This window comes from Anomaloglossus baeobatrachus, chromosome 9 (genome assembly GCF_048569485.1).
Source record: "Anomaloglossus baeobatrachus isolate aAnoBae1 chromosome 9, aAnoBae1.hap1, whole genome shotgun sequence".
Classification (NCBI taxonomy): domain Eukaryota; kingdom Metazoa; phylum Chordata; class Amphibia; order Anura; family Aromobatidae; genus Anomaloglossus; species Anomaloglossus baeobatrachus.
In genome coordinates, this window is record NC_134361.1 from 27,788,947 (window position 1) to 27,805,839 (window position 16,893).

The window sequence follows — 16,893 nt, forward strand, 5'->3', positions numbered from 1 at the left end:
GTATAGCTATTGCCTCTGGAGGCCACACAAAGTATTACACTTAAAAGTGTAAGGCCCCTCCCCTTCTGGCTATACACCCCCAGTGGGATCACTGGCTCACCAGTTTTGTGCTTTGTGCGAAGGAGGCAACACATCCACGCATAGCTCCACTTTTTAGTCAGCAGCAGCTGCTGACTATGTCGGATGGAAGAAAAGAGGACACATATAGTGTCCCCAGCATGCTCCCTTCTCACCCCACTGTATGTCGGAGGTGTTTGTAAGGTTGAGGTACCCATTGCGGGTACGGCGGCAGGAGCCCACATGCTGATTCCTTCCCCATCCCTTTTTACAGGGCTCTGGGTGAAGTGGGATTTACCGGTCTCCAGGCACTGAGACCGTGCTCCATCTACAGCCCCTGGAGAAGATGCTGGATGGAGCGGAGTACATCAGGGACATGGCCCTGCTTCCTCAAGGTACTCTGTGTCCCCGTGCATTTGGCGCTCACACCGCAGCATGCTGGGTGTTGTAGTGCGCCGGGGGACATCAGCGCTGCGGCGCCTGTGCCATGGCCTCATTCAGCTTTGCTGAAGCAGGCTCACTTATGGGAATTGGTCGCGCCGGCCGCTGGGACTGCGGCGCGGCTGGCACTTGTAGTGCGCCGGGGACTTCAGCGCGGCCTGCGCTTTTACGGCGGCCGCGCTGATAACTAGAGTCCCCGGCTTTTGCGGCCTGCTTCCGTTCGTTCCCGCCCCCAGACCTGCCAGTCAGGAGAGGGGCGGGACGCTGGCCACTTCCAGGAATCGGTCGCACCGGCCGCTGGCAGCGGCGCGGCTGGCACTTGTGGTGCGCCGGGGACTTCAGCGCGGCCCGCGCTTTTACGGCGGCCGCGCTGATAACTAGAGTCCCCGGCTTTTGCGGCCTGCTTCCGTTCGTTCCCGCCCCCAGACCTGCCAGTCAGGAGAGGGGCGGGACGCTGGCCACTTCTATGAATCGGTCGCGCCGGCCGCTGGAACTGCGGCGCGGCTGGCACTTGTGGTGCGCCGGGGACTTCAGCGCGGCCCGCGCTTTTACGGCGGCCGCGCTGTTAACTCGAGTCCCCGGCTTCTGGGCCTAGTCTCCCTTCGTTACCGCCCACAGCCCTGACAGTCAGGGTAGGGGCGTGACGCTGCATAGAGCAGAGCTGAGAGCTGGAGTATGTTGTGCATACTCCACCCCTCTCACTGTGTGCACTGTGAATCCGGATTCCCGCACTTTCTCAGGCACGCCCACGGCTTCCTTCTCTACAAGGACGCCGGCAGCCATTAGTGTCAGTTTCTGTACGATACAGAGACAAGTGTGGAAGACCCTGGCATTCTGATAGTCACACAATCGCTGTAACAGGCGTTAAGCAGCACCTGTGGTGCTAACCCCACTAGTGCAGAAGTGCACTTATAGATATGCTTGTACTATATACATTGCACTGTTTGGTCGCACGTTGTATATACCCTCCTGGATTATGCGGAGGAGTTATCAGCATATTCTCTGTGTAAAACAAAGGTGCAGAACCACATGTTTTTCTATACAGCTGGTACAGCATGTACGGCTATACGGCCGGCAGGTACATAGACTCCCATTGTATGCACTAATGGCCAGGGGATGAGGACGGTGTCTGCAGTATTTACTGACAGTTTTTCTGAGACTATGGCTATGATACTAGAAGCCTAGCAGTCCGGACATGTCTCTCACAATATGGGCACTGTTGAATCATTGATCCATGGCCCCCCTCAGTGTGAATAACTAACAGCTCCGGGAATGTCACACGCATCCCAGAGTCACGGCTCTGCACGGACGTCAGTCCCAGACAGCCTAAGTGGGCTCGCTATGAGCGGCCTCGGTTTCATCAGGGTCCTAACAGAAGGACTCGCTGTGTAATGAGGCGGAAGTAGCGGCTCAGGATTCTGATCCTGAGACCGCTCTCAATCTGGATACACCTGATTGTGACGCCATAGTAAATAATCTTATAGCGTCCATCTATAGAATGTGGGTTATTTCTCACAGCTCCTCCAGTGGAGGAGTCAGCTTCACGTATTTTTCTGGACCACTCTGCCTTCAGAGAGGCAGTCCAGGAACACCACGCTTATCCAGATATGCGCTTCTCCAAACGGCTTAGGATACACGTTATCCCTGTCCCCTGACTTGGTCAAGGACTGGACCCAATGTCCCGAGCGGCATCCTCCAATCTCCAGGCTTGTAGCTAGATCCATAGTTGCAGTGGGAGATGGAACTGCAAACTCAAAGATGCCACTGACAGACAGATGGATCTCTGGTCGAAAGCCATCTATGAGGCTGTCGGCGCACCGTTGGCTCCGGCATTCTCTCCCTTGGGGCACTCCAAGCTATTTCAGCTTGTCTTACACAGATTGACACGGTTACACGTACATCTGTGCCGCAGGTGGCATCCTTAACCTCTCAAATGTCTGCATTTGTTTCTTACGCGATTCAGGTTGTCCTGGACTCTGCGAACCGTGCGGCGGTAGCCTCCGCTACTCCGTGTTTTTAAGCAGAGCCTGGTCTGCTCGTTAAGTGAATGGAAGGCAGATTCTGCTTCCAAAAAAGGTTGCCTAACCAGTTGCCTTTTTCTGCTGACCGACTGTTTGGTGAGCGTTGGATGTAACCATCAAACAGTCCAGGGGTAAGGATTCATCCTTTCCTCAGCCCGGACACAACAAACCCCAACAGAGCAAGAGGCAGTCGGGGTTTTCGGCCTTTTCGAGGCTCGGGCAGGTCCCATTTTTCCTCGTCCAATGTGGACTCAAAACGATCAGAGGAGCTAAGATTCTTAGCGGGCTCAGTCTCGCCCAAAAAAGCGACAGTCTGAAAACCCGCTTCCAAGGCGGCTTCCTCATGACTTGCGGCCTCGGTCGGTAGCAGGCTCTCCCGCCTTGGCGATATTTAGCTGCCATAGGTCAATGACCATTGAGTGTGAGACATTCTGTCTCACGGGTACAGGATAGAGCTCACTTCTCGTCCTCCAACTCGATTCTTCAGAATTTCTCCACCTCCCGGCCGGGCCGCTGCTCTCTGCAAACAGGGTGCACTCTATAGGCAGAAAGAGTGATGACCCCCGTTCCTCTTCAGGAACAAGGTCACGGTTTTTACCCCAAATTCTTGGCGGTACCTATAACAACGGGCCGTTCCGTCCCGTTCTGGATCTAAAAATGCTCAGCAAGCTCGTGGACACCAGGCGGTTCCGGATGGAATCCCTCCGCCATGTCATCGCCTCAAGGTCCCAAGGATATTTCCTAGCATTATTAGGCATCAAGGATGCTTATCCACACGTGCCGATTGATCCAGAGCACTAGCGTTTCTACGCTTCGTTATAGGAGACGAACACCCTCTGTTCGTAGCTCTACCTTCCGGCTAGCGACAGTCCAACTGGTCTTCGCCAAGGTCAGGGCAGCAGTAGTCACAGTCCTGCACTCTCAGGGTCACTCTGTGGTCCCGTATTTAGACGATCTACTTGTCAAGGCACTCTCTTAGGAAACATGCCAACACTGCCCGAACGTTGCGCTGGAGACTCTCTAGAGTTTTGGGTGGATCATCAACTTTTTAAAGTCAGATCCGACCCCGACCCTATCGATAACATATCTAGGCATAGAGTTTCTTACTCTCTCAGTGATAGTGAAGCTGCCGCTAGACAAACAGCATTCACTACGGGCTGCAAGCTCTTCTTTAAGAACCAGTCGCACACATTGAGACGCCTCATGCACTTCCTACGTAAGATGGTAGCAATGGAGGCAGTTCCTTTCGCGCAGTTTTACTGCGTCCACTACAATGGGACATTCTCCGCCAATGGGACGAGGAGTCGACGTCCCTCAACAGAGTCGTCGTTCTTTCTCAGGCGGCCAAGGAATCTCTACGGTGGTGGCTTCTTCTCACCTCTTGGTCAAAAAGAAGGTCCTTCCTATCCCCGTCCTGGGCGATAGTTACGACAGACGCGAGTCTATCAGGGTGGGGAGCAGTTTTTCTCCACTACAGCGCTCAGGGTACGTGGACTCAGCAAGAGTCCACTCTTCAGATCAATGTTCTTGAACACAGAGCAGTGTATCTTGCCCTACAATCCTTCCAACAGCGGCTGGAAAGCAAGCATATCCGACTTCAGTCGGACAGCTCCACAGCGGTGGCATACATCAACCACCAAGGAAGAACGCGCAACCGGCAAGCCTTCCAGGAAGTCCGGCAGGTTCTGATGTGGGTGGAAGACACGGCATCCACCATATCCACAATTCACATCCCAAGTGTGGAAACTAGGAAGCTGACTTCCTAAGTCGCTGAGGTGTGGCCGAAAGAGTATGGTCTCCTCACCCGGACGGGTTTCAGGAGATCTGGCGCCGCTGACAGAGGCCGGACGTCGATCTAATGGCGTCACGGCACAACAACAATGTGCCAGCTTCATGGCACGGTTTCACAATCATCGAGCTCTGGCGGCAAACGCCTTAGTTCAGCATTGGTCGCAGTTCCAGCTACCTTAGGTGCCACCTCTGGCATTGTTGCCCAGAGTACTGCGCTAGATCAAGACCGACTGCGGCCGCGCCATCCTCGTCGCTACAAATTGGCCGAGGATGTTGTGGTACTCGGTTCTGTGGTGCCTCACGGTAGGCTAACCGGGGGCACTACCAGACCAATCAGACTGGCTGTCTCAAGGGCCATTCTTCCATTTGAATTCTACGGCCCTCAACCGGATGGTGTGGCATTGAGTCCTGGAACCTAGTGTCGTCAGGATTACCTCAGGACGTGGTTGCCACCATGAGACAGGCTAGCATACCAACGTCCGCCAAGATTGACACAGGACGTGGAAGATGTTCTTATCTCGGTGCTCGGCGCAGGGTGTTTCTCCCTGGCCGGTTGCATCGTCTATGTTTCCTTCCTTCCTGCAATCTAGGTAGGAAAATGGGTTGTCGCTCAGTTCCCTTTAGGGACAAGTCTCAGCGCTATCTGTATTTTTTCAGAAACGACGACTTCCTCAGGTACGCACGTTCCTACGGGGAGTTTGTCTTCTCAGCACTCCGTACAAGCGGCCGTTAGAGCCCTGAGATCTGAACAAGGTTCTAATTGCTCTCCAGATGCCGCCTTTCGAGCCTTTGAAGGATGTCTCCCTTCCCGTTTTTCACGGGAAGTGGCCTTCTAGTAACGGTCTCGTCTCTTAGGAGAGTTTCCGAGCTAGCAACGCTCTCATACAAACTCCCTTCCTGGTCCTTCACCAGGACAGGGTAGTTCTGCGTCCGGTTCCGGAATTTCTCCCTAAGGTGGTATCCCATTTTCATATCAATCAGGATATCACCTCACCTTCTTTGTGTCCTCGTCCAGTCCATCAATTTCAGAAAGATTTGCATCTGTTGGTTCTGGTGAGAGCACTCAGGTTCTACTTCCCGCATGGCGCTCCTGCGCCACCCGGATGCACTCTTTGTCCTTGTCGCTGGTCGGCGTAAACAGTCGCAAGCTTCCAGATCCACCCTTGCTCGGGGGCTCGAGGAACCAATTCTTGAAACCTACAGTTCTACTGGGCTTCTGGTTCTCTCAAGGCCGAAGGCCCATTCTACCAGAGCCGTGGGTGCATCCTGGGCATTACGGCACCAGGCTACGGCTCAGCAGGTGTGTCAGGCACCCACCTGGTCGAGTCTACTTACTTTTACCAAGCATTATCAGATGCATACCTACGCTTCGGCAGACGCCAGCCTAGGTAGATAAGTCATTCAGGCGGCGGTTGGCCACCTGTAGGAGAGGGCCGTTTGACGGCCCTATCATGAGGTATTCTTTTACCCACCCAGGGATTGCTTTTGGACATCCCAATTGTCTGGGTCTCCCAATGGAGCGACAAAGAAGAAGGGAATTTTGTTTACTTACCGTAAATTCCTTTTCTTCTAGCTCCAATTGGGAGACCCAGCACCCGCCCTGTTTTCTCGGGGTTTTTCTGTTTTTTCGGGTACACATGTTGTTCATGTGGTATGGTTCAGTTCTCCGATGTTTCCTCGGATTGAATTGGTCTTTAAACCAGTTATTGGCTTTCCTCCTTCTTGCTTTGGCACTAAAACTGGTGAGCCAGTGATCCCACTGGGGGTGTATAGCCAGAAGGGGAGGGGCCTTACACTTTTAAGTGTAATACTTTGTGTGGCCTCCAGAGGCAATAGCTATACACCCAATTGTCTGGGTCTCCCAATTGGAGCTAGAAGAAAAGGAATTTACGGTAAGTAAACAAAATTCCCTTCTTTTTTTTTTTTAAAGAGCTGCAGGACAAAGTGAGAGCCGTGGAGGAGAAGACAACACAGCAGCTGGCGCAGATGGAGAAGCATCTACACGAGGCCAGGAGAGGGCACACTAAAGCGGGTAAGTCTGCCTGATGTCATACATTAATGAATGAGGGTAAGGCTGCTTTCACACTTCCGTCTTTTTCCATCAGTCACAATCCGTTTTGTGACTGATCCGTCACAGGTAGTGTCAAAACTGATGCGACGGATCCTGAGAGAGAGACGGAATCCGTTGCTGGATTCCGTCATAGAACGGATCCTGCGCCCATAGGCTTCTATACTAAAAGATGACGGACGGCGACGGATCCAGCGCCTTCCGATTTTTCGACGGTGACAAAAAAAAACGTTCCTCTGGACGTCGCTTCCGTCGACCACAAAGATTTTTCGATGGATCCGTCTTACGATGGATGCAACGTCAGGCCATCCGTCGTTAATACAATTCAATGAGGAAAAAAACGGATCTAGCAAAGACAATGGCTAATAGCAGGAACGTGCTAAAATAGAAAAAAAATCAATCCTTACTCTCCTATTTAATCCTGTGCTACTTAAGCACTGGTGGTAGCCGCCATCTGGCCGCTATGATGTCACATGTCGTACATGCAGGCATCACCGCTGAGGTCCGTGATCGGCTGCAGCAGCGATGTGAACGTGACGCCATCGCTCTAGGACTGGGACGTTACTTGATTGAATAGGTGTGAAATTAATATTTTCTCACATTTCCTGCACTTAGGGAATTCTAAAAATAATTTCTGAATGCCCTTTAATGCCCGTGTCGTCCAATCAGAATAGCCAGAATTGTATGCAGCGTTCAAACCAGTAAAGTATTTTTCTAATCGCAGAATACCTTTATGTACACGGCCCTAATTCCTGCTTCTCCTCTCTCCAGTTGTGACGTTGAGACATACTGAGCGCCAGATACAGCGAGAAAAGACCCGGAGCCAGGAAACCAGATGTACGTTAGAAGACGCAGCTCGAGTACGAGAAGAACAGCTTACTCGCCAACTACGGGAGGCAGAAAGGGATAAAAATCTGATGATGGTGAGTTTAAGAAGTCTGAATATTGGAAATGTTCCTCTAGGGACCACGAGCTAGAAATTAGTCTAATAACAATGGCAATAACAATTGGGGAATGTTCGTAAAGTTAAAGGAGAACTCCACCTAACCGTACATCTGAGTTATTGACTTTTAGGGTATGCGCACATGTTTACTATTTAGTGCAGAAATTCCTGCGTCTCTCGACAGGAAACACGCACTGTAAAACGCGTACGTTTTTGCTATGCGTTTTGGCGCAGATTTTTTTTTCCCCCACCCATTACTATGGGTGAAATCTGCAGCAAAATTGCTAAAAGAATTGACATACTGAAGACTTACATCTGCACCAAGCCTGCAAGACAAAAAATACTCAACGTGTGCACAAGTGAATGAGGAAGGATTTTTCCAGCAACCAGGTCCAAAAATTGAATTAAAAATACAAAATTTTATTTCATGGTAATTAAAAAGAATTCCATCATGACCTCATGGTAAAACGGCTGAGAGTACGCGTTTCGAACATGTTGTTCTTAGTCTTTGTCAAGGTACCTTCACACATAGCGAGATCGCGGCTGAGTCACAGATTCTGTGACGCAACAACGACCTCGCCAGCGATCTCGCTACGTTTGACACATAGCAGCGACCAGGCCCCTGGTCGTGTCAGAATGGCCTGGACCATTTTTTTGATCGTTGAGGTCCTGCTGGGCAGGATGTATCGGTGTGTTGGACGCCTTACCAACGACCTCGTTGACGACTCAGAGCTCAGACACATACAGCCACGTACGGGTCCCAATGACCACCGAGATCGTTATACAGGTCGCTACGGTCGCTGTATCGTTGCTGCGTCGTTGGGAAGATCTGACTGTTTGACATTTCACCAGCGACCACGTCGCGACTTACCAGCAATCCTTATCAGGTCGTATAGTTGTCGGGATCGCTGGAAAGCCGTTAAATGTGACGGGGGCTTCAGAGGCAGACCAAGAACAACATGTTCGAAACGCGTACTCAAAGCCATTTTCTTTTTCGCTCCTAATTGGGAGACCCAGACAATTGGTGTATAGCTATTGCCTCCGGAGGCCACACAAAGTATTACACTTAAAAGTGTAAGGCCCCTCCCCTTCTGGCTATACACCCCCAGTGGGATCACTGGCTCACCAGTTTTGTGCTTTGTGCGAAGGAGGCAACACATCCACGCATAGCTCCACTGTTTAGTCAGCAGCAGCTGCTGACTATGTCGGATGGAAGAAAAGAGGGCCCATACAGGGCTCCCAGCATGCTCCCTTCTCACCCCACTTCATGTCGGAGGTGTTTGTTAAGGTTGAGGTACCCATTGCGGGTACGGAGGCTGGAGCCCACATGCTGCTTCCTTCCCCATCCCTTTTTACAGGGCTCTGGGTGAAGTGGGATTCTATCGGTCTCCAGGCACTGAGACCGTGCTCCATCCACAGCCCCTGGTATCTGCTGGACATGGAGCGGAGTATCTTCAGGGACATGGCCCTGCTACATGGAGGTACTCTGTGTCCCTGTGGGGACCGCGCAGACACACGGCAGCACTGCTGGGTGTGTTAGTGCGCCAGGGACAGCGGCGCTGTCCGCACTAGTGCCATCGCACACCACAGCGTTGCTGGGTGTGTTAGTGTATTGGGTGACTACTGCGCTAACCGCCGCTGCCATTTTTATTTAAGGCGCCGCTGGGATTTGTGGTGCGCCGGGGACTTCCGCGCCGGCCAGCACTGATATGCCGGCCGCGCTTATTAACTCGAGTCCCCGGCTTCTGGGCCTAGTCTCCCTTCGTTACCGCCCACAGGCCTGACAGTCAGGGTAGGGGCGTGACGCTGCATAGCACAGCAGCGCTGAGAGCTGGAGTATGTTTTGCATACTCCACCCCTCTCACTGTGTGCACTGTGAAACCGGATTCCCGCACTTTCTCAGGCACGCCCACGGCTTCCTTCTCTACAAGGACGCCGGCAGCCATTAGTGTCAGTTTCTGTACGATACAGAGACAAGTGTGGAAGACCCTGGCATTCTGATAGTCACACAATCGCTGCAACAGGCGTTAAGCAGCACCTGTGGTGCTAACCCCACTAGTGCAGAAGTGCACTTATAGATATGCTTGTACTATATACATTGCACTGTTTGGTCGCACGTTGTATATACCCTCCTGGATTGTGCGGAGGAGTTATCAGCATATTCTCTGTGTAAAACAAAGGTGCAGAACCACATGTTTTTCTATGCAGCCGGTACAGCATGTACGGCTATACGGCCGGCAGGTTACATAGACCCCCATTATATCCAACTCAGCCGGAGTCTCTGCTAATGGCCAGAGGATGAGGACGGTGTCTGCAGTATTTACTGACAGATTTTCTGAGACTATGGCTATGATACTAGAAGCCTAGCAGTCCGGACATGTCTCTCACAACATGGGCACTGTTGAATCATTGATCCATGGCCCCCCTCAGTGTGAACAACTAACAGCTCCGGGAATGTCACACGCATCCCAGAGTCACGGCTCTGCACAGACGTCAGTCCCAGACAGCCTAAGCGGGCTCACTATGAGCGGCCCTCGGTTTCATCAGGGTCCTAGCAGAAGGACTCTCTGTGTAATGAGGCGGAAGTAGCGGCTCAGGATTCTGATCCTGAGACCGCTCTCAATCTGGATACACCTAATGGTGACGCCATAGTGAATAATCTTATAGCGTCCATCAATAGAATGTTGGTTATTTCTCACCCAGCTCCTCCAGTGGAGGAGTCAGCTTCACGTATTTTTCTGGACCACTCTGCCTTCAGAGAGGCAGTCCAGGAACACCACACTTATCCAGATATGCGCTTCTCCAAACGGCTTAGGATACACGTTATCCCTGCCCCCTGACGTGGTCAAGGACTGGACCCAGTGTCCCAAGCGGCATCCTCCAATCTCCAGGCTTGTAGCTAGATCCATAGTTGCAGTGGGAGATGGAGCTGCACTTAAAGATGCCACTGACAGACAGATGGATCTCTGGTCTAAATCCATCTATGAGACTGTCGGCGCACCGTTGGCTCCAGCATTCTCACCCTTGGGGCACTCCAAGCTATTTCAGCTTGTCTTACACAGATTGACACGGTTACACGTACATCTGTGCCGCAGGTGGCATCCTTAACCTCTCAAATGTCTGCATTTATTTCTTACGCGATTCAGGTTGCCCTAGACTCTGCGAACCGTACGGCAGTAGCCTCCGCTGCTCCGTGTTTTTAAGCAGAGCCTGGTCTGCTCGTTAAGTGAATGGAAGGCAGATTCTGCTTCCAAAAAAGGTTGCTTAACCAGTTGCCTTTTTCTGCTGACCGACTGTTTGGTGAGCGTTTGGATGTAACCATTAAACAGTCCAGGGGTAAGGATTCATCCTTTCCTCAACCCGGACACAACAAACCCCAACAGAGCAGGAGGCAGTTGTGGTTTCGGTCTTTTCGAGGCTCGGGCAGGTCCCATTTTTCCTCGTCCAATGTGGACTCAAAAGGATCAGAGGAGCTCAGATTCTTGGCGGGCTCAGTCACGCCCAAAAAAGAGACAGTCTGAAAACCCGCTTCCAAGGCGGCTTCCTCATGACTTGCGGCCTCCTCTCTCCGCATCCTCGGTCGGTAGCAGGCTCACCCGCCTTGGCGATATTTAGCTGCCATAGGTCAATGACCGTTGGGTGTGAGACATTCTGTCTCACGGGTACAGGATAGAGCTCACTTCTCGTCCTCCAACTCGATTCTTCAGAACTTCTCCACCTCCCGGCCGAGCCGCTGCTCTTCTGCAAACAGGGTGCACTCTATAGGCAGAAAGAGTGATGACCCCCGTTCCTCTTCAGGAACAAGGTCACGGTTTTTACCCCAAATTATTTGCGGTGCCTATAAGAACGGGCCGTTCCGTCCCGTTCTGGATCTAAAACTGCTCAGCAAGCTCGTGGACACCAGGCGGTTCCGGATGGAATCCCTCCGCCATGTCATCGCCTCAATGTCCCAAGGAGATTTCCTAGCATCATTAGGCATCAAGGATGCTTATCCACACGTGCCGATTGATCCAGAGCACTAGCGTTTCTACGCTTCGTTATAGGAGACGAACACCTTCTGTTCGTAGCTCTACCTTCCGGCTAGCGACAGTCCCACTGGTCTTCGCCAAGGTCAGGGCAGCAGTAGTCACAGTCCTGCACTCTCAGGGTCACTCTGTGATCCCATATTTAGACGATCTACTTGTCAAGGCACTCTCTTAGGAAACATGCCGACACTGCCCGAACGTTGCGCTGGAGACTCTCTAGAGTTTTGGGTGGATCATCAACTTTTTGAAGTCAGATCCGACCCCGACCCTATCGCTAACATATCTAGGCATGGAGTTTCATACTCTCTCAGCGATAGTGAAGCTTCCGCTAGACAAACAGCATTCACTACGGGCTGCAATCTCTTCTTTAAGAACCAGTCGCACACATTGAGACGCCTCATGCACTTCCTACGTAAGATGGTAGCAATGGAGGCAGTTCTTTTCGCGCAGTTTCATCTGCGTCCACTACAATGTGACATTCTCCGCCAATGGGACGGGGAGTCGACCTCCCTCAACAGAGTCGTCTTTCTTTCTCAGGCGGCCAAGGAATCTCTACGGTGGTGGCTTCTTCCCACCTCATGGTCAAAAAGAAGGTCCTTCCTATCCCCATCCTGGGCGATAGTTACGACAGACGCGAGTCTATCAGGGTGGGGAGCAGTTTTTCTCCACCACAGCGCTCAGGGTACGTGGACTCAGCAAGAGTCCACCCTTCAGATCAATGTTCTTGAACACAGAGCAGTGTATCTTGCCCTACAAACCTTCCAACAGCAGCTGGACAGCAAGCAAATCCGACTTCAGTCGGACAACTCCACAGCGGTGGCATACATCAACCACCAAGGAAGAACGCGCAACCGGCAAGCCTTCCAGGAAGTCCGGCAGGTTCTGATGTGGGTGGAAGACACGGCATCCACCATATCCACAGTTCACATCCCAGGCGTGGAAAACTAGGAAGCTGACTTCCTAAGTCGCCGGGGTGTGGCCGAAAGGGTATGGTCTCTTCACCCGGACGGGTTTCAGGAGATCTGGCGCCGCTGACAGAGGCCGGACGTCGATCTAATGGCGTCACGGCACAACAACAATGTGCCAGCTTCATGGCACGGTTTCACAATCATCGAGCTCTGGCGGCAGACGCCTTAGTTCAGCATTGGTCGCAGTTCCAGCTACCTTATGTGCCACCTCTGGCATTGTTGCCCAGAGTGCTGCGCTAGATCAGGACCGACTGCGGCCGCGCCATCCTCGTCGCTACAGATTGGCCGAGGATGTTGTGGTTCCCGGTTCTGTGGTGCCTCACGGTAGGCTAACCGGGGGCACTACCAGACCAATCAGACTGGCTGTCTCAAGGGCCATTCTTCCATTTGAATTCTACGGCCCTCAACCTGATGGTGTGGCATTGAGTCCTGGAACCTAGTGTCGTCAGGATTACCTCAGGACGTGGTTGCCATCATGAGACAGGCTAGCATACCAACGTCCGCCAAGATTGACCACAGGACGTGGAAGATATTCTTATCTCGGTGCTCGGCGCAGGGTGTTTCTCCCTGGCCGGTTGCATCGTCTATGTTTCCTTCCTTCCTGCAATCTAGGTTGGAAAAAGGGTTGTCGCTCAGTTCCCTTTAGGGACAAGTCTCAGCGCTATCTGTATTTTTTCAGAAACGACTTCCTCAGGTACGCACGTTCCTACGGGGAGTTTGTCGTCTCAGCACTCCGTACAAGCGGCCGTTAGAGCCCTGGGATCTGAACAAGGTTCTAATTGCTCTCCAGATGCCGCCTTTCGAGCCTTTGAAAGAGGTCTCCCTTCCCGCTTTTCTCGGGAAGTGGCCTTCTAGTAACGGTCTCGTCTCTTAGGAGAGTTTCCGAGCTAGCAACGCTCTCATACAAATCTCCCTTCCTGGTCCTTCACCAGGACAGGGTAGTTCTGCGTCCGATTCCGGAATTTCTCCCTAAGGTGGTATCCCACTTTCATATCAATCAGGATATCACCTCACCTTCTTTGTGTCCTCGTCCAGTCCATCAATTTCAGAAGGATTTGCATCTGTTGGTTCTGGTGACAGCACTCAGGTTCTACTTCCCGCATGGCGCTCCTGCGCCACCCGGATGCACTCTTTGTCCTTGTCGCTGGTCGGCGTAAACAGTCGCAAGCTTCTGAATCCACCCTGGCTCGGGGGATCGAGGAACCAATTCTTGAAACCTACAGTTCTACTGGGCTTCTGGTTCTCTCAAGGCTGAAGGCCCATTCTACCAGAGCCGTGGGTGCATCCTGGGCATTACGGCACCAGGCTACGGCTCAGCAGGTGTGTCAGGCACCTACCTGATTGAGTCTGCATACTTTTACCAAGCATTTTCAGGTGCATACCTACGCTTCGGCAGACGCCAGCCTAGGTAGATAAGTCCTTCAGGCGGCGTTTGCCCACCTGTAGGAAAGGGCTGTTTGACGGCCCTATCACGAGGTATTCTTTTACCCACCCAGGGACTGCTTTTGGACGTCCCAATTGTCTGGGTCTCCCAATTAGGAGCGAAAAAGAAGAAGGGAATTTTGTTTACTTACCGTAAATTCCTTTTCTTCTAGCTCCAATTGGGAGACCCAGCACCCGCCCTGTTTTCTCGGGGTTTTTCTGTTTTTTCGGGTACACATGTTGTTCATGTGGTATGGTTCAGTTCTCCGATGTTTCCTCGGATTGAATTGGTCTTTAAACCAGTTATTGGCTTTCCTCCTTCTTGCTTTGGCACTAAAACTGGTGAGCCAGTGATCCCACTGGGGGTGTATAGCCAGAAGGGGAGGGGCCTTACACTTTTAAGTGTAATACTTTGTGTGGCCTCCGGAGGCAATAGCTATACACCAATTGTCTGGGTCTCCCAATTGGAGCTAGAAGAAAAGGAATTTACGGTAAGTAAACAAAATTCCCTTCTTACCATGATGTCATGATGGAATTCTTTTTAATCACAATGAAATAAAATGTTGTATTTTTAATTAAATTTTTGGACCTGGTTGCTGGAAAAATCCTTCCTCAGATTTGCCGACCTAATACCTTTGGTGCAAGTCCAACTAGTAGTCTCAGGAACAGGTGAGCGAGTTTACCCCTTCTTTCTCTTCAACGTGTGCACAAGTCTTCAGGATTCTCATTAACTTCACTGGCATCAGGAAACCCTTCAGGTTTTGTGACAAATCTGCACCCCAAAAAAACGCAGGAAAGAAGGCAACATGTGCTCACAGCCTTATGGTTCGTAAAGCTGGGTTGCTATCGTCTATGAATACAAAAGTCACGGCAGGGCTTTGAACAGCACCCTAACATTTTTGGCTCTGCTCTAATAGTCCATTTCAAGGGGTCGGGGTCACGGATTCCGTGACTCACATCTGGCATCGTTTGCGACGTCGTTGCGTGTGACACCTACGAGCGACTCTGAACGATCGCAAATAGGATGAAAATCGTTGATCGTTGACACGTCGTTCAGTTTTAAAATATTGTTCGTCGTTTGTAACGCAGCAGACATATTGCTCCGTTTGACACCCTGCCAACGACGAACAACATCCACACGACCGCCTGGGTCAAACAATATATCGCTGAACGATGTTGCGTCATTTGTGAGATGTGTACGTGTGACCGCTAATAAACGACCTATGAGCGATCTCGGCAAATCGTATCCACAATCTGGGCGTGTCACGTCGTTTTAGAGATCGTCAGATAAATCGTAGCGTGTAACGGGGCCTTTATTGTATAGCCCGACTTCCTGATTCACCAGTGCATAAAATTAAAATTCCCTTGGGTCATTCATTTGCCAGTAAACTGACTTGGATAACTACTCTTGTTGGTATATTCTGCATTGTTACACCAGATTAAAATATTGGAGTTTGTGCACTTGTCCATCCAGGCAACTCTCCGACAGGAGGGATTGTTTGCCTCATACCAGAAAACCCGGTTGTCAGCTGTCCAATCCATAGATACTGGAAACGAGAAGGTACAGAGACTGGGAGAGGACGACAGATCCACTTGTACTCCAGATGTTAAAGGTGAATAAGATTGTGTATTTCTGGACTAGAGTGATCCAGCATGCACAGAGCAGTGTACAGTCACTAAACCGCTTTGTGCATGCAGGTACTGACTGATTCAGCCACATGCACACTTCAGAGCTGTTTCTTGGTTTGTTTGGTTTTTTTGAATGATCAGTGGGGGCCCCTTAATCAGGACCCCCACTTGTAAATAGCAAGTGAGAGAAAAACCAACCCGTATGATAGATAGTTGAACTGCTTTCCCGAACAGGGCCTGGAGGCACAATGCTGAAACAGACAACTGGAAGACACACCGGCAGTGACCATGCGGTCGAGACCTCGGTGTCTTCACTCCAAGAACAAGCTGATTGGAAGTTTATGTCCTGGAATTGTTTTTTAATTGATATTTTAATAGATATATTTTTTTTTTTATCTGTAGCGTCGATATCCTGTATGCTCGCCAATCTGCAAAGCCTTGGAGCCACTGTGCTTGCTGATGACGTGGATGACGATGAAGAAGACTCTAGCCACTAGATGGCACTCACAGCCCGGAGTAATTATACACCATGTAAACTTACGCCGGCTCTTAGGCACCCGTATATTGGCCGCACATAAATTGGGAGGGGTAAACGTCTGTTATATGCGATATGATCAAAATGCAGATTGCGTGTTGGTGCCTTTACTACAACGGTGTTAACTGTCAGCGATTGGCAAGGACCTCGTTAGGATCCTATCATGGGATGCTCAAATCCACTTCAGTGAAGTCACGTCCCATAGGAAAACACTGAAATTGTGTTTATGCCTCAAATTTACATGACTCGTGTGTGTGTGCCAATGTCTCTCCAGCTTTATCCCACTGGTTACTGTCACTGATGGGTGTAAATAAATATTTATTTTTAATAAAGATTGTGGAATTATTAAATATCCATCCTTGAACATAGTTGTGTTCTTTATAGCTGAGAACCATGGCATAAAAAACAATTGTTTTAACCCCTTCACAACCTTTGACGGATCTATCCGTCATGGAGCATGTCATGTTAAGCCCCGCCCCCTGCCGCGGGCAGGCGGCACTCATATCAGCTGTTTTCAACAAAGTCTGGCAGCGAGATCTATATGCGCGCGGCCATGATTTTTACTTACCGCCACCCCCATCGGAAGTCACGTGCATGATCACGTGACTTTCGGTGTTTGCCATGGTAGCACAGGGTCATGTGATGATGCCTGCAGCTATGACGTTTCACTTTCGTTTTCACCCGGCCTGGAGCCGAATGAAACAGGAAGTGATCATATCTGCTGTTTACAGCTGTATAGCTGTGATCTGCAGATAGTGCAGAGCGATCGGATTGCTGATCGCTATAGCCCCCTAGGGGGGCTAGTAAAATAAAAAAAAAAAAAAAAAAGTTAATCAATTAATCTGATCAGTAAACGGCAAAAAAATTCCAAATGCCAAAATTACATTTTTTTGGTCGCCGTAAATTTTGCACTAAATGCAATAACAGGCGATCAAAACGTAGCATCTGCGCAAAAATGGTACCGGTAAAAATGTCAGCTCGAGACGCAAAAAA

At 50.8% G+C, this 16,893-nt stretch overlaps 1 protein-coding gene across 2 annotated transcripts in view; it reads left to right on the top strand.

The window, feature by feature from the left end:
• The window catches only part of CCHCR1 (coiled-coil alpha-helical rod protein 1), a 75,160-nt gene extending 58,926 nt beyond the window's left edge, over positions 1 to 16,234 (top strand). Inside the window, exons 15-18 of one of the 2 annotated variants that reach the window (XM_075323438.1) lie at positions 6,241 to 6,342; positions 7,150 to 7,301; positions 15,211 to 15,349; positions 15,768 to 15,945. In XM_075323438.1, the coding sequence (XP_075179553.1) occupies positions 6,241 to 6,342; positions 7,150 to 7,301; positions 15,211 to 15,349; positions 15,768 to 15,862 (488 nt within the window). In that variant the 3' untranslated portion in view covers positions 15,863 to 15,945. Of the gene's footprint in view, positions 1 to 6,240; positions 6,343 to 7,149; positions 7,302 to 15,210; positions 15,350 to 15,767 lie in introns of both variants that reach the window. The other variant, XM_075323437.1, reaches the window with a different exon arrangement.
• The last annotated feature ends 659 nt before the right edge of the window (positions 16,235 to 16,893 follow it).